The sequence below is a fragment of the Leishmania panamensis genome, assembly GCF_000755165.1.
Source record: "Leishmania panamensis strain MHOM/PA/94/PSC-1 chromosome 15 sequence".
NCBI classification, from domain to species: Eukaryota; Euglenozoa; class Kinetoplastea; order Trypanosomatida; family Trypanosomatidae; genus Leishmania; species Leishmania panamensis.
In genome coordinates, this window is record NC_025860.1 from 556,570 (window position 1) to 577,581 (window position 21,012).

General features: G+C 57.2%; 7 protein-coding genes across 7 annotated transcripts, besides 1 other annotated feature; all 7 read right to left on the reverse strand.

Annotated features, from left to right (window-relative positions):
* Positions 1-2,276: 2,276 nt before the first annotated feature.
* LPMP_151380 (hypothetical protein) lies at positions 2,277-2,564 on the reverse strand (the record flags this gene model as incomplete). The annotated part of the gene is made up of 1 exon (XM_010699211.1): positions 2,277-2,564. One exon carries the CDS (start codon positions 2,562-2,564, stop codon positions 2,277-2,279), a length of 288 nt encoding a protein of 95 aa, XP_010697513.1.
* An 844-nt stretch (positions 2,565-3,408) lies between these two features.
* Positions 3,409-5,259, reverse strand: LPMP_151390 (glutaminyl-tRNA synthetase, putative; the record flags this gene model as incomplete). The annotated part of the gene is made up of 1 exon (XM_010699212.1): positions 3,409-5,259. One exon carries the CDS (start codon positions 5,257-5,259, stop codon positions 3,409-3,411), a length of 1,851 nt encoding a protein of 616 aa, XP_010697514.1.
* A 1,413-nt stretch (positions 5,260-6,672) lies between these two features.
* On the reverse strand, positions 6,673-7,701 carry LPMP_151400 (proliferative cell nuclear antigen (PCNA), putative; the record flags this gene model as incomplete). The annotated part of the gene is made up of 1 exon (XM_010699213.1): positions 6,673-7,701. One exon carries the CDS (start codon positions 7,699-7,701, stop codon positions 6,673-6,675), a length of 1,029 nt encoding a protein of 342 aa, XP_010697515.1.
* Positions 7,702-8,363: 662 nt separating this feature from the next.
* LPMP_151410 (phosphomevalonate kinase protein, putative) lies at positions 8,364-9,740 on the reverse strand (the record flags this gene model as incomplete). The annotated part of the gene is made up of 1 exon (XM_010699214.1): positions 8,364-9,740. One exon carries the CDS (start codon positions 9,738-9,740, stop codon positions 8,364-8,366), a length of 1,377 nt encoding a protein of 458 aa, XP_010697516.1.
* A 1,134-nt stretch (positions 9,741-10,874) lies between these two features.
* LPMP_151420 (hypothetical protein) lies at positions 10,875-11,252 on the reverse strand (the record flags this gene model as incomplete). The annotated part of the gene is made up of 1 exon (XM_010699215.1): positions 10,875-11,252. One exon carries the CDS (start codon positions 11,250-11,252, stop codon positions 10,875-10,877), a length of 378 nt encoding a protein of 125 aa, XP_010697517.1.
* A 1,429-nt stretch (positions 11,253-12,681) lies between these two features.
* On the reverse strand, positions 12,682-13,062 carry LPMP_151430 (ribosomal protein S6, putative; the record flags this gene model as incomplete). The annotated part of the gene is made up of 1 exon (XM_010699216.1): positions 12,682-13,062. One exon carries the CDS (start codon positions 13,060-13,062, stop codon positions 12,682-12,684), a length of 381 nt encoding a protein of 126 aa, XP_010697518.1.
* Positions 13,063-15,489: 2,427 nt separating this feature from the next.
* On the reverse strand, positions 15,490-18,303 carry LPMP_151440 (cAMP specific phosphodiesterase, putative; the record flags this gene model as incomplete). Its single annotated transcript, XM_010699217.1, has 1 exon — positions 15,490-18,303. One exon carries the CDS (start codon positions 18,301-18,303, stop codon positions 15,490-15,492), a length of 2,814 nt encoding a protein of 937 aa, XP_010697519.1.
* A 1,046-nt stretch (positions 18,304-19,349) lies between these two features.
* Positions 19,350-19,916: a repeat region.
* Positions 19,917-21,012: the final 1,096 nt, after the last annotated feature.

Genomic DNA, 21,012 nt, shown 5'->3' on the forward strand with positions numbered 1-21,012 from the left:
CCGAAGCAGAAACATGAGGGAAGGTGGAGATGCAAGCGTACTAGCGGCACGCTGTCGCTCAAATAATGAAATAAGCACTTCCGTTCCTCCGCCACCGTGAGAGGGAGTGAAAGAGGGGGGGGGGGGAAGCGTTGCACCGAGGTCGTGGGTGAGTGAGTGAGCATATTTGTCTTGATCGAGCCGACATCTGAGGGGTGTGTGCTATCGCACCGCTCATACTGAGGCCATACCAACAAGAAGAGAGAGCGTGTGTCAGGCAAGAGCATCGATAGGCGTATGTGCGTTGTATCCGTGCAGGAACGAGAGCGAGGAGCTATGCTGCGTGTCCGGCTTCCTGTCTCACCTCGTGTCGCTAATCGTGTCCCTTGTCGGTGAGCATACGAGACCACGGCTGGGCCCGTCTGCGAGGTTTTCGCCGAACTTCATGTAACAGCCTGTGGATCATCTGTGGCAGGAAGGCCATGCAGCCATGGAGTTCCGCGCTGGCTGCATGACTGTGTGAGTACCCCTTACGGAAAGTAGTGAGGTCCGAAGTGCTGCCCGCATGAAGGGCAATCGGAGCTGTAGCAGAGAAAGTAAAGACCCCCCAATGCACAGCGCAACGCTCGAAGCACCGCTGCATCTATGTTGTCGGCGGGGCCATGTCCCCAGCGCGTGCCCGTAGTTGCAACTTGCTATGTCGCCCGGTTCACGCACGCGGCCCCCCATCCGTCCAATGCCGCGTCAGTGCAGAGGTTGCGCACCGTGCCGGCTGTCGTCGTTGGCATGATGCGCCGTGGTGTATTGGATGAGGCCCATGTATGCCATTCGCCCAGCTCGCATTGCGCACGCGCAGACAGCGATGAGCCATGCAGCAGGTCATGCGACCACCTGGAGAATAGCCGCCCTGCCCCTTTGAGAAGTCACCAAAATTGGCGAGTCGGAGTCATAGCGACTCGGGGCCCTAAACCACAGTTGTCACAAGCGGTCGAGCTGCACCGCTGTCAGGCTTCGAGCCGATTCCGCGTGCGGTTTCCTGAAGATGCTCTCTCCAAGATAGAGCGTTTTGCCTTCAGGTCGTAAGCGACCCCTGCAAGCGTATACGTGAGGGGGCGACTTCGGCTTTGTTTGTGCTGAGAGTGACGTTGAACGGGTCTGCCGCCTGAATCGCCGACACTGCTGCCTCCTTCAGTGCTCGACGCGTGCCTGCAAGTTGTGTGCTGACCATCCACACATTAACTTGCACGCTCGTTGCTGGTCGTGCAGCGTGGGGGGGGGGGGTTGAGCCAGCCATTGGCTCTGTCACCATGTATGTCACTTCAGGGTCACGCTTCGCTACATTCACATGACTCTCAGCTGATCCGCCAGACTGCCACCGGGGTGAAGCACGGATAGAGGTCTCAGCTCCGCAGGCTTGGGCGCTCATTAAAACCAACGTTTTCAGGTCTGTTACCTAACCCACGTCGCACAGGACGTTCTACCCCGGCGAGCAGCCCAACTGGAGGTCCGATTTGCGTCCTCTTGAGGTGACATGATCAATTGTTTCCTGATCGGGCCTGGCTTCTTTCCCATCATGGAGAGGGCGGTGCCGACCATGCCAGCTGCGGGAATCGCAGTATTCTGCAATGCCTGCTTCCTCAAGCACTGCGACGTCTTCCTCCGGCATGGTCACCGGGCTCAGTGAGGCGGACAAGTCGCGCGGGTACGTGTGCGCCAGTCTCTACAGCTCCTTCATCCTGCGCCACGAAGGCTACAGCCACATACAAAGTGTTCTTGTCTGGCATAGCTCCTCAAGACTGCGAGAGAGATGGAGTTGGATCGATGGAATCTGGCATAACGCATTGGCGTGCACTCACAATTTTTCCGCAAGGACTGGTGCACTCGCTTGTCGCCTTAGGAAGGAGAGGAGGTAAGGAGGGTAGAGCGTGAGCTAACCGTCAGCATTAGCTGTTCTCTGCACGCCTTCACCACAGTGTCGAGAGAAAGAGGAAAGCTGTTTCTCAGGAGAACGCGACTCACCAAAGCGAGAGAGAGAGAGCGAGCGAGCGAGACTACAGATGGTGACAACACGCCCACTCACATGCTCACGAGGGCAATAACAACAACGAGAGAGAGAGAGACATGAACGGAGAAAGGGGCACCAAAAATCTTCAAGAACCCAGTGTAGTGGTATCAGCAGGTCTGCAAGGGAGGGCTGGGAAGATCAGCAGCAAATGGTATCACGCCCGCTCTCTACCCCGCCACACCGCCACTTCAACCTCCTCCCATCCCATGCGTGATGGACACGCACCTCCGCTTTAGGTCCGCATGACGCCGGCGAAGTTTTTCTTCTCTAGCATATACGCCTTGAATACCTTGTCCACTACCAAGTGATGCCGGCGATTGATGCGACGGTCCTCGGAGAGCATGTCGAGAAGCTCCTCGCTCACGTACACGTCGGTGTTGGGCCGTACGTGCCCGCATGACTTCTCTTGCGTAGGTAAGGAGTTGTTCACACAAGGTGCTTGCCTCGTGCCAGGAAGCGTGTGTGTTGCCTCACCGCGACTGTCGGTGGGCGGTGTATTGTCCAGCGGTGTCGATGGCATTTGCGTAAAGGTGCCGCACTAGCTCTTCTTCACAGAGAGGACTCTGCGCCGGCGAGGGAAGGAAAGAGGGAGTGTGGAGGGGGAGGGGAAGCGTGTGAGGGCTGTTGCTGCGACGTCCACTACCTGCAGAAGCAACAACAACCGCATGAAGAGACGGAAAAAGAGGGAGGAGAATAATATGTGTGTGTAGAGGACATATGGTGCCTTCAGGTCGGCATTGTTTTCTACCTTAGGTGCGGCTTAGTCCAGCAGGAATGCCCTACACTTGTAGGCGAGAGCTGAAAGGGAACAGAGACGGATGCATGACGTACAGGTAGACGGCAAACGGGGGGGGGTGGCGCTTTCGACGTGTAGTGCGCGTGCTGACCTCCCGCTGCGTGGCATACGCTATCGATTTCTTTTTGCTCGCGACATGAATGGGCAACGACGTCAGCGTGAGTAAAGTCAATCGACACTTCTTCTGCCGCTTGCGCACCGCAACCGACTGCGCCTCTTCTCTCTTTTCCCTGACGCGTTCACCACGATTTTGACTGCTCCCGGTTAAAGACATGCGCGCGTATGATCGGGGTGCTATACCCTTAGGATGGAGGGCGGGCCAGTCGTGATGATGGTGAACGTGGCGCTGATGGACTAGTATTAGGAACAGGCTAAGGAGAGGAAAAGATCAACCACACATTCAGCCACACCTCCGGCAGTCACGCCGCGCTGCAGACGAGGAAACCACCGCTGCGCGCGTGGTCTTTCTCCCTCTCTACCGAGTCGCTTCAGAGGCTTTTCTTCCACACAGAATGGGCGAGAGCAAAGGGGGTGGCTACACAGCCTGTGTCTCCTTGTGATGCCGCTGCTACTTCTTCGCAGGCGCCGGCTCGGCCACGGTGGCCTTGTCCTTGTCCTCGCGCAGGCCCAGGACTCGATTCATGACGAGGTGGTCGGCCGTGGTATCGGGGTCGACGACAAAGTACCCGAAGCGCTCCACCTGAATGGACTCGAAGTGCTTTAAACCCTTGATGCCTTCCTCAGCGTACCCGTGCGACACCACTTCGCTCTTCTCGTCGATGAATTTGAGAAAGTCAGGGTCGATAGCGGCACAATCGTCCCTGAGAAGCGCCGTGTACAAGCGCACCTCCACCGGTGTGCACGCTGTCGCGCTCACCCAGGAGATATTCGTCTTTGGCTTGTCCTTGCGCTCAAAGTCAATGTCCACGTGAATCACCGTCGGCCGTCCCTCGGCGTCCACCTCGAAGCCGTTGCACACCACATTACCCGAGTACTTGAGGCCTACCACACGCGGGCCTGGGGCCAGTCCGTAGAACTTCTTGTTGTTGTCCTCTGTGTGGAAGTCGCTGCGGTCAACGTAGAACGTATCGGTGAATGACATGGTGCGGTTGCCAAGCTCCGGCTTGCGCGGGTGGTTCGGGCATTCGAAGGTTCGCTCGCCCTTCCAGTTGTCCACCACTACCTTAATTGGGTCAATGACCATAAGCCGGCGCTCGCAGTGCTCGTCAAGGTCCTCACGCAGGGTATTCTCCAGCATACTGAGCTGAATCACATTCATGGAGCGGGTGATACCAACCAGCTCGCAGAAGCGGTTAATTGCGGCTGGGGTGTACCCGCGGCGACGCATCCCGGCAAGGGTGAGCAGGCGGGGATCGTCGAAGCCGCGAACAATGCCACCGCGCACCAGCACGTTGATCTTGCGCTTCGAGAGTAACGAGCCCGTAACGTTGAGGCGGCTGAACTCCCAGACGTGCGGGCGCCACAGGTTGAGCTCGCTCAGCAGCCAGAAGTAGCTTTCGCGGCGTGTCTCGAATTCCAGCGTGCACAGACTGTAGTCGATGTCCTCGAGCGAGTCGATGAGGCAGTGGGTGAAGTCGTAGCTTGGGTAGATGCACCACTTGTCGTGGATGTGCGGGTGCTCGACGTACTTGACGCGGTACGCAATGAAGTCACGCATGTTCGGGTTGTCGCTCTTCATATCAGCCTTCACGCGAAGCGTCGCTTCGCCCTCGGCGTAGCGGCCCTGGCGCATGCGATTGAAAAGCAACAGATTCTCCTCGACGCTGCGGTTGCGCCACGGGCTGTCCTCACGCTGCTCCCGCTGCTGCTTCAGTTCGTCTGGCGTGCTGTGATCGACGTAGGCCTTGCCCTTCTTGATGAGCTGCACGGCGAAGGCGTACAACTGGTCGAAATAGTCAGAGGAGAAGGTGACCCAGTCCGGCTTCCACCCCATCCACTTCACCATCTCCATGATGGCGTCAATGTAGATCTGTTCCTCCGCCTCGGGGTTCGTGTCGTCGTAGCGCAGGTAGCACTTGCCTCCGTGCGCGCGTGCACTGCCAAAGTTGAGGTTCATGCTCTTGGCATGGCCGATATGCAGAAAGCCATTCGGCTCGGGAGGGAAGCGGAAGTACGGCTTCCCTCCGGTGACCGCATCGTGCGCCGCGAGCAGCTCGGGCGTGTTCCGGCACCCCGGGACAGGACGCCCGCTCTGCAGGACCGACAGGTCACGCTTCGTCTCCACCTCTACCTCCGCGGCTGCTGGTGCAGCCATCTTTGCCAATCGCGGGAGAAATCGGCGGAACGTTGTTTTGGTGAGTGTTTTGAAGGGGTAGTATGTTCTGTATGAGCGTGTTGATGGATGCGTGTGCTTCAGCAGCCATAGGCGCGGTGCCGCGGATGATTCTGCTCCGTGCATGTGAATGAACGTACAATGCCGAAAAGAAAAGCGGTGAGAGGGGCGCGTGTGTGCGAGAAGAGAACATTAAGGCGCGGGACGACATGTATGGTGGCAGGGAAGACGAGGTGACATGCGTAGGCCACAGCACAACTCAGCATCGAGGTAGTTTGATGTCATTTGCCGTCAGCTAGTTTCGTGCCACATCGCACAGGTGCTGTGGTGGTTTATTGATTTAGCGCCGTGTTTATCTGTACGGTTTGAATAGCACTGCTGCACGGAGTACACCGCGGAGGTGTCCTGCGGCACACCACCATCAAGGCAGCACACGAAAAGAGCGCGAAAGGAAGAAGAAGTGCCAGAGTTGAGCAAAGGGCACTCCGCACGAGTGTGTGGACACGCACACGCACACGCACATCCACACACACACACACACACCACGACTTTGTTCGTTCACTCACTCTCTCTGTCTTGAGGCGATCTCAAGCACACATGCAGCAACCGTGCACGCGACAGAGACAAGGACAAGAAAAAAAGCAACCCAAACGCGTGCCACATGGCACCGCTGTTGAAGGGTGAGAGAAGAGGGAAAGCTCCATCTTTGCTGTAGGAATACTCTGCTGTTTTCCCCCTTCGTTTCTTTACTCCACTGTTATACACGCTCTGTAGAGACGGGCACGTACACACAATTGAAAGGCACTGGTATTCACCGCCCCTCACCCGATCGGCCCCTCCAAGTCATTTGAGGCTGCTCGTTCATCCATGGGCAAGTTCCTGGGTGTGTGTGCAACGTGAGTTGAAAGCTTCCATCTCCTTCTTTCCCTCTTTCCTTTCTCCTTTTCCCTCTCTTCACACCTCCCAGCCCCCCGTTGGGTTTAGAGGAGGGTGGGGGGAGGGGCGTCTATCGCACACTTTCTCCCAAGGATGAGTATCCACCCCCCTCAACCCCCTTTTGCAGTGGCCACGCGCTCTGTCTGGCGACTCCCCTGCCCACTCGAGAAGGATACCTGACAGAGCATAGAAATACAGAGGCGGCAGCGAGGTGTCATGCTGCGCTAGGGCTGACAGAGAGAGAGAGATGGAGAGACTATGACGAAGCGAGGTCAAAGGAGAGTAAAGGGAAAGAGAAAGGGAAGATGGTTTTCTATGTCTATGGGTATCGGGGGGGGGGGGGGGGACTGGTGGTGGAAACGGGGGCGAGTGGGTAAGGAGGGGAAGGGGATAGGAGGATGGGCGATGGCGGCGCGGTGGAGAGACGAAGCGCGCACACGCAGCGCAGCCAAGAAGAGAAACTAAAAAAGAGTACGAGAGCTCGGCGAGGGGAGGGGGCAGCACGTGTGGAAGCATCACGCACCGACCCCACTCACTACGAGAAGTACCTTCGTAGCACATCCTTCCCTCACCACTTCGTTCTTATCCATTCATACGTCGCTTTCACTCCGCATCGTCCACCTTGGGCGCTAGGTAGTAGCGGAGATAACCGACGTTGTCGATGCCGTACTCCACCATGCACGGACTATCCTTGGCGAACTTGAGTGTGACACGCTCGCTGAGCGTTGAGCCTTTGGCAAAGATGCCCATGAAACGGAGAGCAAAAGATAGCGTGATGGGCTCCTCTAACGTCACCTCGACCCCGATAGCGCCGTTGCCGCCCTCCGCTTTGTTGTACTTGCGGGAGATGGGTCCGTCGTCGTTCTCGTCCCGGGTCTCCGCCTTCACCTCGGACTTCACCTCCGATTTGGCGCTGCGGTCCGACACTCCGGCGGCCTGAAGGAATGTGTAGCCCTGGCCAACATCACCCGAGGAGCTGAACTTCACTCCCTCCTTGCTGATGGCGATGGTGACAGTGTCACCGAAGACCTGCATATCGCGCACAATCTTCGAAAACTCGGAGGAGTTGAGTGTGACGGTGCTGCGGTAGTCCATCTCAGGAATGCCCATCGACTCCGCCTCAATTTCGAGCAGCTTCAGCTGGTACTCGCATTTGCGCGTCTTCTCTGGGTTCTCAGAGGTAAGGGTGACCACGTCTGAGTCATCGTCGTGTCGCAGGCTGAGGCTGTCGTTGCTGTCGACGATCTTCAGCACCTTGGCGAGGGAGGCGAGGTTGAGGCCAAGGATAATGTTGCGCTCGCACTGGTACTTGACAAAGCAATCGTCGCGCAGCAACATGTGCACAAGGGCGACGTGGCTGGAGTCCATGGCCTGGATGGACAAACCGCCTGGGTTGCAGTCGAAGTTCGCCTCATTCACCAGCCCGTTGATGCATTCGATCAAGCGCTTCCATAGGCTGGCGTACTGGACCTGAGCTTCGAGCATGGTGGCGAAAAGTGGCGGGGTGTTGTTTGCGAGATGATGTCCTATACTGTATGAGACACAGACGCTGAGGTGCGGGCAGATGATATGCGTGTGTGCGGGAATGGGCGTATGTGTATGGCGGACTGGTGTGGGTTTGCGGATCCCCATGCGATTTGTTCGTGTTCGGGGGCGGCGACGGTGGTGGTGCCAACATTGAGGAGGTGAGGAAGAGACGCGCGGAGGACGAACGAGTGAGGCAAGAGGCGGTAGATGTGCGCGCGGTGCATCCAGCGATACATGGGCATACGCACACGAGAAGAGAAGGGCGAGTGGGCGGTCGAAAGGGCTGTGCGTGTGAAGCGATGACGGCGTGATTAGGCAAAATAGACAAAAGAGTCCAGGGCGCCTTTAGAGAAGTGCCGCCTATCACCCCCGCGAGGGACTCCTTTTGCTTGACTAATGTGGTGCTGACGGAGGTAGCAGGACGTGAGGGGACATCGGCCTCGCGTGGCTGCACATGTGCGTTACCATGCAGCCTTAATAGGCAGCAGCAACCGCACATCAGCGTGTTTCGAGAGAGAAAGAGAGAGAACACACACACACACAGTTAAGACAAAATGAAAAACAGAAAGGAGACCGTCTTGAAGCGTCGCTGTCGAGGGTTGTTTTGTTGTTGACTGTGTGCTGTGCTTTGCTGAGCTTTCAGAGAGAGAGAGAGCGCAAGAGGTGCAGATCAATTTTTCACTGTAAAGAGCTCTATGCAGGCGACGTCATGCCACACAGACGTGGCAGTGAGGAAAGCCTCCATGCTCTGCTTCCTCTGGGTGATTTCAGGCTGGGGACTTGACGAGCAGGCCGCTTGGGTCCTCGCGCACCATAAGCGGGCAGACGCTCAGCGGGCCATAGCGCTCCCAAAACGCCTCTACCGCAGCGGCGCATTCGTCGCCGAGCACGAGGGCGAATACCGCGTCATAGCCGCCAGCGCCAGGACAGCCCACCGCGAACACACCTGGCAGTGCCGCTGTGTCGTCCAACAGGCCGCTCAGCTCCGACGGCTCCACCTTCACCTCGGCGGCTATACCTATGTCCCGCAGGAGGGCACGGCTGCGTGCGGCACAGCGGGACGCCTCGACGATGCACTGAGCCGGCTCGTTGTCTGTCTCAAGCAGTGGCAGCGAGGGCACCTGCTGGAGTGCCGTCATGGCAGCCACGTAGACGTCCGGCTTCGCTGCTGCATCGTCGATCATGCGACGAAGAGCGGCGATGTACGCCTCGTTGTTGTGGCGCAGCTGCTCCCAAAGGTTATCTGGGGTATCAGCGACAGAGTTGCGCCACGCCATGATCTTTTCGACCATGCCAGGAGTGCTGGAGCCGCCTTGGTGCACGTCTCCGAGGATTAGCTTCACTCCAGGGGGCAGGCGGAACGACTCGTGTGGCACCCACACCTCTCCCATGTTCACACACCGTGTTAGCGCCTCTACCTGCACCGAGGTCGGCTGCTGAGCACCGTCCATCATCATCGACACGCGGTTCGCAGGAAAGCGGCGGTAGGCGCACGTGCCGTAGACAGCGGTGTACACATCGAAGCCGCTGCCGATCTTGCCCTGTGTGATACTGTGGGCAATCTGGGCGATGCGATGAATGTACTCGTGTGAGCACCCGTCTGCATTAAAGTGGTAGCAGAGGCACGCCACGATGCTGGTCGTCATGGCCGAGGAGGAGCCCAAGCCAGTCTTGGAGACGGCACCGACCAGCGGCAGGTGGGGTGGAAGGGCGCGCAGGTTGGCCACGCTCACGTCCTTCCCTTGGCTCTCTAAATAGTTGCGTTGACTGTAGAAGTCATTGTCAGCCAGGAGCTCCATCCAAACCTCACCGTCGGTGTTGCTGCCCAGAGACTGGGCGGCCGTCACAGAGTACAGGACGGCGTAGAAGATAAAAGAGCTCCCTGGGCCCTCCGTCTGCTTCACCGCGACGGTGCCAGGCGTTAACGTGCTGGCAACGAAGCAGAACGACTGATGGAACTGCGGTGAGCTCACGTGCACCGTCGTTTGCCCGGAAGTGTCGGCCGCGGCCGGCTGCGCCTTGACGATACGTGTCGTGAAGCGCGCGTTCACACCGATTGAGATGCCGACATTGGACGGGGTGCAGGACTCCACAATAAGGTAGCCACCGAGGATGAGAACCTTGCCGGGTGAGGACACCTCCATCGCAGATAAGCTTCAAGCTGGGAGGTGTAGAGAGCGAAAGCAAAGAGGAGAGAAAAGAGTGACAGAGAAGAGGGGCGTTACGCAGCGAGGGATGAGAGGAGGCTGTGGCGGTGGTGAGCCATCTAAGTCGCTCGCAGAGAGAAACAACAGCCTTGCATACGTACAGAGTGAACGAAGGATGACGGCGCACGAGCAGCCAATACAAGATGCAGTGTGTGTGTGTGTGGGTGGGTGTCGGTCCGATAGGCGAGTGTCAGAGAGGAGTGTTTAGCCATGGAAGGGCAATAGAGGCATGTAAGCAACACAGGAAAGAGAACAATGATTGAAGCGCATGTGTGCTGAAGAGCCGGAGATGAGGCTGAGAAGTCAACCTCCTCCCCCCCCCCACACACGCAGAGGACGGTAGAGGGAAAGGGGGAAGAGAGTCAGGGTGATTTATGGTGGTAAAGATCCTGGCAGGGGACGGTACCTGGGCTGAGCTGCACTGCATTGGCGGATTGATTTGACAGGCTCCTTTGGGTATCGGAGTGCGCGCTATCGTCTGCGGCAGACGGCGGCGCAGGGAATCTGAATGCGGGATGCCCCCACCATACTGCAGGAGGAGAGGTGTTGCCGTAGGAGAGAGGAACGAGATGAAGGGTGTCTTCGCAACGGTAGTGCGGCGCGTGTACGCAAGAAGGTATACACTCAGAAGAGAACGAGGGGTGCTAAAACAAAGAGCTGAGACACGTAAGTTGTGTGGTACCGCCGAGGCTCCTACAACACCAGCGACGCTGTGGAAGTCGTGCCATTCGAACGCGGGACACCACCACCACCACCAAGGGGCTTGGACGGTGCCCAGACGCACGCATCTAAGTACGGACAAATGCACATCAACGCGCTCAGCATCTCCGACCTCGCCATCCCCCTCTCCCGGGTACCGAGGGAAGGAGGAGATGGGGAAGAGAGGCAAAAAAAGCAACGCATCGTTGTACGGCAACGGCCAGTTTCGCTCACAAGTGCAGAGACACAGTGCAATTTAATCGAAGATCAGCGATGAAGGCCCCACAGAGAGAAATGAAGAGAGGGAGAAAAGGGTGAGTGTGGCTGCACCTCTACTTCCGTCCCCATCGTCTATCCCACTCCTTCCCCGGCTCAATGCTGGGATTCAAGCTCCTTGAGTAGTTCCGGGTCCACAACGACAGTACGCTTCTTGCGGCGCGCCACAGTCATCTCCTCCTCTGTCGGTGGTTCGGTCATCACCACCGCTTCGCCGTTCTCCTGCACCGCGCCGCCCTCGAGGTTGATCTGGTGAAGACGGTAGAGGTAGTAGGAGGCGCACAGCGCGAATGTCCCGGCACAGAAGAAAAACACAAGGAAGAAGACGTGCCCGCTGCGGCTCGTGCAGCACCACGAGACGCAGTCCGAGGCGCTAGGGTCCAGCAGAGTGCACATGCCATTCGCCATGCACGGCTCCCGTGCGCACTCGGCGCGCAGAGAGCCGTAGCCGCCGCACTTGGCTGTGCAAGACATGCTCCCACCTCGTGTGTGCGTGCAGTTGGGTAAGGCACTGCGATGCGGCGAACCAAAAGAAAGGAGGGAGGGAGACTAGCGGTGGTAGTGGTCGGCGTCGTCCCACTGTTGCCTGGGGGAGTAGGCGAGCGATTCAGTGCGCGTGCTGTGGATGACGTAGGACAGTCGCGTCTCCCAGAGGGGCCCACACCCACGGAAACGAAGGCTGACATTGCGAAGCCCACAGTGGTTGTGGGTGAGAGGAGGCACAGAGGGAGACATACACGAAGAGAGGGAGAAAGAGAGGGGGAGATCAAAGTGCGTGAGAAAGTTGCACATCAACATGGTGAGAGAGCGATGGTCTGCGGGAGAAGCGTGTGTTGTCACGTCACTAACAGAATTGAGCAACGGCTCAACCACCTTCCCTCCCTCAGATCCGGCCGGCTAGTGCAGCGCTGAGAATTGCGACAACGCCTCGTCATGCAAAGGTGGACAGGAGCGGGAAAGAGAGGCGTTCTGGTGGAAAGGTGAGATAACTCATCATCCGCCTCGCACCCATCCACCTCTTGTAGAACGAATCCTTAAGTGCCGGCGCCCATAGCATGTTCCACAAGCCCATCAGGCGGCTGTCGTGGGTCACATACAACGAGAAACCGCCTCTCCGGAAGACTGATTCTGTTGGCGGCTGGTCTAACGCAGCTGCTCACGCTGCTCACCCTCTCTTCCTTTCTTTTCGCTGAGCCTCTTATATCCATTAATCTTCACTGGGAATTACAGAGAAGGGAAACACCGCTTCAGGACTGCGTAGCCGCGTGCCCACACATAACGCAAGGCTCCCCATACGCGTGTTAGCCAAGGAATCTTCTTGTTCATAACAGCGCCACAGGAGTAGTGAGGGGAGGGTCAAGTGCACCACTTGATACAGCAGGGGTTAACTCCACACACAGAGAGACGCAGTGGCAGACGAGAACCACTGACAGTAGCAAAGCGGTGAGGCACATAGGCGAAAGTGGACCAGCATCCCAGTAGAGGAGAGAGGAGTGGAGGCGTCGCGCCTGATTTAGTTTTTGTGGCGGCATTGCGGTGCCCCTCGGTGCAGCCACTGCCCTCCGTCGTGCCTGCCTCTTCTCCCAGCCCGACTCTGGCGAAGAATCGCACAGAAGACTGCGGCCCTTTGGCCTCTGTTAGGACGTGACACAAAAACAAACGAGAGAAAATATCGTTAGCGTTTCCTCGACCAGCTGCACTAAAGGACTGCTGTTGCACTTTTACACAAGCGGCGACACGCACACCGCACCGCGACACAGGTCGACCATCCTCGTGCAGTAGGAGGCGGCCTTGCACAGCAGTCTTAGCTCGAGTGAAATCACAAAGAAAGGAAATACCAACACATGCAAAACACGCGAAGCTATCAGCGCCTCTGACACGCACGCAGGCAAGAAAAGCCCCATTACAGCAAGCGCTCGATCTCGAGCTTCACTCCCTGTACCTTCGCCGCGACAGGGCTGTTCTCACCCTGAAGGATGGCTAGCGCCACGACATTGCGAGAAACCTGGGAGGCGCGGCCAAGCGCCGTCTTGGACGGCACAAAGACGTACGGGACATTCTTGTCTTCGCACAGGAGGGGTAGGTGAAGGAGGATCTCAATCGGGTTTGTGTCACCCGCCAACACTATCAGGTCCGCAATGCCGCGATTCAAGGCCTTGGTGGCCTCGTTGGCGCCCTTCTTCACCATCTTGGCATTGCTAGCCTCCTGCACGAGATCGAGGATGCTCTGGCTTAGGCGATCCGTCGCAAGGGGGAAGGCCTTCTCGCTGATTTCTCCAGTCATTTCTCGTGTTGGGCAGCGTTAAGAACGAGTGGGAATCCCTGCAAAAGAATCGTAGTGAAAGTGCACTTGTGCGTGTGTTTGTCTAACTTCTTAATGGCTGAAACGAAGGGCAGCGCAGATGCGTGTCCGCGTGTCGGAGGTGGATGGGGTGCAAACCCGACGCGCACGCGTTGCCCCAGTGTAGTCCACGTAGGGCAGGAGAAGGTGAAAGGAGGGGGAAAGGGCACACCGACAGACCGTGGAAAATATTGGAGAGGGATGCCAGAGGGCGAGAGAAGCGAAGGGAGGGGGAGTCACAACAAGGTGGCGGGGGTAGAGAGAGTGGGTGAGTTGAAGAGGCCGAGTCAAGGGAGAAACACAAAGGCGAACGCATTTTGATGGGAATTGGCCGCAGAACAGTTGTCCTGCTCGATGCCTTCAAGATGCGTCTTAGAGCTGCTTGGGGCACTACACAAAGCGTTTGCCTTCCAAAATTTCTTCTCAGAGGTGGTGTGGCTGCTCCCTCTTTGCACCACCAGTGGCCCGCTGCAGACGTGCTCACAGGACCCTCAAAGGGGAGATGCTGCCGCAGCCAAAGACCTAGGAGAGAAACTTGAAAAGAATTGGACTCACTCTCACCCAGCTTCTTCAGCGATGACCGTGGCAGGGGGACGAGTCTCCAGATATACCACGGTGTGTGCAGCATCCTTCTACTTCCTCTTCTTCGATATGCCTCGGGGTCTAATGTACCAACCTACCACATCATTTGCTATTTAGCAGCACTTTTTCACATTCCGCTCCCTCCCTCTCACGCTCTCCCTCCGCTATGATATTCTGCGCACGCAACTTGTTTCTTGCTTCGCTAAGAACACCACTGCTGCATCGACATCGCACGGGTGCGCACACACACACACAGGGAGGGGGACGGAGAGGGGGTGAGGGGAGGAGAGAGACGGGCAAAAGAGGATAGATGAGAAGGGACGCCGTGGGAGCGGGAGACCGAAGGGAGGGCGAAGAGAGGGGCTGGAGTTGTACATCAGGTGGGGGAAGACGAGAAAATGGCGCCACACAGTAGACAGCAAGGGGGAGGGGGAAGAGAGAGGAGAGGTCTTGTGGTACAAGGCAACATCAACGCACGCAGAGGAGCGCACAAAACACAAGAGAAAACGAGCGAGGCGTCGTCGAAATGGTGCGTAGCGGCAAACAGAGACGTAAAGAGGCGCAGCGAGTATGCATGCCTTCGCCGAGAAAGGGAGATAGTAAAAGAACGCACGCGTCCGACGTCTACCTTGTGCGAGTGACAGAGGGTGAGAAAGAGGTAAGACAGACAGGAGCTGTGGGAGACACACGCAATGGTAAAGGCAGAGCATCCAGTGTTGCGCTGGGCAGTACACATACACACCTCAAGAACCAAGCCCCTACCCGTCACTCGTCCAACCGGAAAACACATAGCTTTATAACAGACATTACACCGCTTACTCTGGTGATGGGGGAGGAGAGGGAGGGGGGGGGAGGGATCTAAATCCGCGAGATTTCTACGGCATTTGCGCAGTGGCCCAACATCCACCCCCAACCCCACTGCACAGTTTCGACGTCAGCTCATGCAAACAGCAAGAGGGGGAAAAAAAGCAAAAGAGAAAGATGAAGAGGGAGTGAGTGAAAGAGAGTAGAGGGGAGAGGGGGGAGGCTTAGAAAACTGACAAGATAAAACGATAAAAAATAGGCAAACACGTGTGCCAGCTACCCACCTTCTCGCAAAGACATACATACACACATGGCTCGTGCATCCTTCACCTATGCACAGCTGTTCCGGGGGGTCAAGAGGAGAAGACACCCATTCTGCATCCAGGAGACACACTAGGCCACAAAGGCGATAGGCAGAGGCAAGGTAAATTCACAGGGAAGAGCAACGTGATGAGAGAAGGCAACGACAAGCGCAGAGAGGGGGTCTTTCACGACTGTTTACCGCAAGGGAGTGAGGGAGAAGAGGGGAGTAGACGAATATAAAGAGAAAGTATACATCTTTACACACACACACAAACAACAGCGGCCACAAAAGACAGCAAGAGGAATGGCGGATTAACAACGCAGCACCAGCCGAAAGCGCAACACAGAAGGACAGCAGAGGAACACTTGCATAGGAAAAGAGAGGCACACTCATCATTCAACATCTGCTAGGCTGAGCATTTGATCGGAAGCATACAATCGATGCATAAGCGTCAGCCGGAACACATCCTCACGAGCATACGGGTGACACCACTATGACACACCTCAGGCACGGTTGACAGTCCTCTGTTACTCCAAGCATGCGCTTTGCAGTAATGCTCGAAGTCTGCTGCGCAGATGCCACCTACGCTACTACCAGGACGAAAAACATCGTAGCCACCGTCGATTGCATGCATGTCTATCCGAAAGACCTTGGACACGATCAGCAACGGCACCCACGCCTTAAACTCCTACAGATACCGCCGACACGCGGCGGCCGTCCAGGATATCTTGCCACTTCGCACGGTTGGAGGTTACCGTGTCAACACACCACTGCATTCCATGAAAGAAGCTGCCCACAATGTCCCGGAAGAACTTGCCAGCTACAAAGTCGATGAAGCCAATCTGCCCACGTGCCAGCTCGGTGTTCTTCGACCGGTCAAACATCGGCAACACCTCCACGCCCTTCTCTTTCTCCATGTCTCCCTGGCGGTAGAACTCCTCCGTCACAGCCATCGCCCACATGCGCGACGTCTCAAACGGCTTCGTCACATTCGACACGTCACCGGCCTTAATCAGCGTCTGCATCACCAGGCGACGATGGGTCTCATTACTGCAGTCGTAGTTGCCCTTCGCCATATCGTCGAACACCTTCAGCAAGTCACCGTGACGAGCCATATCAGTGGCCAGCACACAGTCAATCAGGGAGCGGTACGCGTACGCGACGTCGTCCCCGCCCAGCCCCTCGAACACGTCCGCAGTGGGGTCGGACAGTATTTCGATGGCGAGGCTGCAGTGATGCACCTCCAGCACGGAGTTGTTCCCGCTCGCGCTGGACAGAATACCCAGCGGCGAGTCCGTCTTCAGGTAGAAGCTGTTGTTCACACCCATGTGGTCGAGGTCGTGCACCAGTGCAGTTATTAGCAGCACGTAGCAATCCAGCTCCATCAGGAACTCCGACGCCTTGCCAGTGTACAGGTATGTGTGCAGCGTCTGGCACACATCCACGACGTGGTAGAAGTTGTGGTACGGCACGCGACGGTACCTACGGCGGCACTGCAGGATGAAGTTCAGCAGCGTCTGCTCACGGCAGCCAAACTTCTCCGGCAGGCCAGTGCTCCACAGCAGATTGTACGCAACACCGGCAGCCGCATCCATTGGCTCGCTGCACCTCTCGCGCACTTCAAACAGGTTGAAGTTCGGCGAAGTGAAGTCATATGCACTCCCGAAGTCGATCGACATCACCGCCTCACGCTCCTCCGGCGTCACTTCAATCACATTCACTCCCTTTAGACCACGAAGCGCTGAAATGCTGTTGCGATGCAGGCCCAAGTTCATTGCCTCACGGCCTGCGTTCACGGCGAACTCCAGTAGATGGCTGTTGTTGATCGAGATACCGGCAAACAGTGAGAACACCTGGAACGTTTCTCGATCCACGGATGTGAAGCAGGACACACTACCATCGTCGCTGAGCTTGTTAACGAGCTGCACCACGGCAAGCACCTCGCCATTCAGCATAATTGGCTCGCACAGAATGGACTGAGTACGGTAGCCCAGCTGCCGGTCCACAGCGCTGTTGAAGCGCGAGTCGGCGTACGCATCCATGATGTTCTCACCAACGCCGGACTCGGCAACAGTGCCGGCAATGCCTTGCCCGCACGGAAATCGGATCTCGTTCGTGCTGTCGGCCATCTTGCTGTATAGCTCGTTGCGCTCCTTATCCAGCAGAAACATCGAAGACCGATCGGCGTTCAGCAGCTTCTTCGCACCGTGCAGCACGTGCCGCACAATGCTGTTCACGTCGCGGATGTCCGTGTTCGACAGCACCGTCACAACGTCCAGGATCGCGTCGCCCTTCTTCTTCTCCGCCAGCAGCGTCTCGTTGATGCGGCAGTTGCGCAGCGACGCGGCAGCAAACATGGAGAACGTCTCAAACAGCTCCTCGTCGCGCTGTCCAAACACGCGTGGCAGCCGCTGCCCGCTCTCTGTCACCATGTCCAGCTTGTTGATCAGCTGAGCAACGGCAACGATCGTGCCCTCGAACGCGATCGGCAGGCACAGAATCGTGCGTGTATGGTAGCCAGTCACCTTGTCCACAGACCGGTTGAACCGCTCGTCCTCGTACGCGTTCGGGATGTTCACCACAGCACCCGACTCCGCAACGTAGCCTGCGATGCCTGTCCCAGCAGGCACCACCACAACGTTGCCGTCCTCAAAGTGCGCCTTCAGACTGCCGTCCGCCTTCACCAGGAAAATGCTGCACCGGTCGCTCTCCGTCAGCGTCTTCGCCGTGTTGATGATGGACTGCACCAGCACCGACTCCTCCAGCGTGTCGCGCGCAAGCCGTGTCGCCATGTTTACCATGGCCTCCGCCTTCCGCGTTTCCCATCGCAGCTGATCAATGGAGATGGCGTTGTGTATCGTCAGCGCCGCTACCTGAAGTGCGTATCCAAACTGCGGCGTTGTTGTGTCCATTACGCTACCCTCCACCTCCATGCAGCCGACGATGCGGTTGTTGTAGCATAGGGGAATGTAGGCAGTGTTGAAGAGGGTCACGGTCTTCTTCGTCTGCGCACACCTGCCGATGGGCGCGGATGCGTCCATGGTGGCGACGGTGTCGTGCACCGGGTCGCACAGCACTGCGTCGTTTATGTTTACGTAGTGGGTGCGCACGGGAAAGCCCACAATTTTGGAGAATTCGTCATTGATGGTTGAGATTATGTGGGAGAGGGGGTACTGGAGAGTCAGGCAGCGCTGCGACAGCTGAGCGTACTCTTGTAGTTCTCGATGATGCGATGCATTTTGGGTGGCGCGCACCGCACCTCCAGCGTCTGCCGCGCCGCCACTTATGCTAGAGAAATGGTTTCGTAAATTGGCGAAGGCGGAAGCCTCTGTGTCGCTGAGCTGCACCCCGCAGCGCCTGTAGCGACCCAGAATGGAATGGCACAGCGTGAGTGCCTCGAGGAGATGATTGCTACCGTCTGGCTTGGTGGTTGTGCCGATCTCGGACGTTTGCTTAGCCGTAAGAGATGCCATGGTGCGGCACTGCTCTCTCATTGCCTCACACTCTGATGCGGTGGGCACACGTAGGTGTCCCGTGCAAAGTGGGATCCAAATGTGCGCGTGTAGGCACCGCTATCTTGAGCGCCCTTGTCGTGGTCGACCAAAAACTCGCAAAGCCAGACGAGAACGGTGTGGGGAGACACGGAGGCGGAGGTGAAGAGGCTAAAGTTTGCTCTGACGCACACACGCTCGCACGGTGAGCGCAATTTGTATCCAACTTTTTTGTTGTTGGATGGGAAAGACGGATGGGAATAAGAGGCGCAAAGTAATGAGGACGAGACGGGTTGTTCACCGAGGGTAATCCGCGTGGCGGAAAGCGTTTCAGAGAGAGAGAGAGAGAAGCATAGAAGAGGTCTCGGCAGGAAGCACGGCCCACTGCTGTGAATGGCACTGCCGTTGCTTTCGCAGTTGCCCTGTCGCCATGTGGCACACCAGCCAGCTTTCCATACACCACAAGTACCGAGGGCTTGACGTGAGGGCGGCAAGGTGGATCAGCGGGAGATTCTACTCGAGCGACGTACTGGATACGGAGGAACGACAAGGCCCGGGCAATAGTGGCTCACTTCATGAATGATATCGGCAAGGCTGCCAAACTAATATGAAAGTGAAGCCGATAATCTGCGAGTGCCCATGTAAAGGAGTAATCCACTGTAGAAAGAGTTGCGCTCGAAGGGGCAACCAGAGCCGAGAAAAAGAGTGCCGTGAGCAAAAATGAAAGTAGGGAAGGCAGTGGGGTGGTGCGGCGGCCCCACAACTGTACATCGACGGCACGGGTGAAGGCAGGCGCAGGGGGCGCAGGGAGAAAAAAGAGGAGGAGAGGAGGAATGTCAATGGGGGGAGAGGTGCCGCATTCTTGTTGTCCACTCCCCAGAATGCAAGTCCAACGGCTTTCCCCTCCATCGCCTCCATCTGCCGACCCACGAAACTGCAGAATGAAAAGAAAAAAAAAAACGGCTGAAGAGAGAAGTCACGTGCACAACAAGGCGCACTGAAAACAACACGTGAAAGGGGGCAAAGTGAAGAGGGATAAAAAAATGTGATTTTCCACGCGCCCACTCGCTGGGCCACACACACACACACGCGCGAGGTCAAGTCCCCACTCTGCCCTCACCCCAAGCCCCACCGCCTGGTGCGGAGCAGCCGTAGACACACACGCGTTACAGCAATGCGCCGACTCACCGTCACCTGAGCACGACCCCTGCCCCAAACTCCACCCATTCCCCACTTTGCACGGCGCCTCACAGCCGTCCCCATCATGCCGGTCGCCACCCGGGGCATCCCCCGAGGTGGCACTCAGACTCCCCACCCCAGTGGGCAGCGAAGGCCGGGTGAGGTGCGCTCGAGTCACCTTGAAGCTTCGCCCAACATACGGGTGGCACAAGCGTGTTCGCCGTCGCAGGCCGCGCTGTCCAGGACCTGACTACCGACACCAGTAGCGGTAAAATCGCTCGGACTTCGCCCACGTCGTAGGTGCTTGACCCTGCCATCACGAGAAGTGGTTCGGCATTGGCAGAGGGATAGAGAGGGGGGTTGCTTGGCTTCCCCACACAGAGTGTGGGTACGGGAGCCTGGATGCCACACACTGAGGTGGGACCCGTCATCAGGGGTGCAGGACAGCGAGCAGAAGAAAAAAACGTGAGAGGGGAGAGGGGCGAGAGTTTCGGGCGATATTGACAAAATAGAAAAGAGAAGGGGAAGAGGGGAGGGGGAGACTAGAAACCACCTTAGCGACACACCGCAACGAAAGGGGGATGAAGAGGTGACATGTAGTGTGTGTGTGTGTGGATGGCCCCGTAGTGCAGTCGAGCCTTCAATGGCACACGGCTTTTCCGCGGGGAGGGCATAGATAAGGGGGTCCACGAAAAAAGTACCACACAACTGGCGAAGGAGAGAACACTGCGGGCACCACGCCACCCATTACACGAGCGCAAGCAACCAAATCCGCCCACAGCAGTACATGTGTGGTGCAAAACAAAAAAAGAGAGGCCGTGTAGAGCAGAGAGAGAGAGAGAGAGCGACGCACAAAGGCACAAGCCATGCCGCGTCGCGGGTATAGCGATGCGGCATTGAGGGAAATAACGGCTTGGCACACATACTGACGTACGAAGAACATACATAGACACGCAAAGTATAGCAGCGATCAACGTCCCTTATAGTGTCTCCCATGAATAGGCAACGCACCACCAACACTTCTCGCTAACCACTCGCTGTGCGAGCTTCCACTCTCCCTTCGCAGGAATCGCTAGTACCACAACAGCAACGGCACCCACGCCTTAAACTCCTACAGATACCGCCGACACGCGGCGGCCGTCCAGGATATCTTGCCACTTCGCACGGTTGGAGGTTACCGTGTCAACACACCACTGCATTCCATGAAAGAAGCTGCCCACAATGTCCCGGAAGAACTTGCCAGCTACAAAGTCGATGAAGCCAATCTGCCCACGTGCCAGCTCGGTGTTCTTCGACCGGTCAAACATCGGCAACACCTCCACGCCCTTCTCTTTCTCCATGTCTCCCTGGCGGTAGAACTCCTCCGTCACAGCCATCGCCCACATGCGCGACGTCTCAAACGGCTTCGTCACATTCGACACGTCACCGGCCTTAATCAGCGTCTGCATCACCAGGCGACGATGGGCCTCATTCTCCATATCAAACCCGCCCGTCACCACCTCAATGAAGCTCTTTAGCTCGTCACTGTGCTTT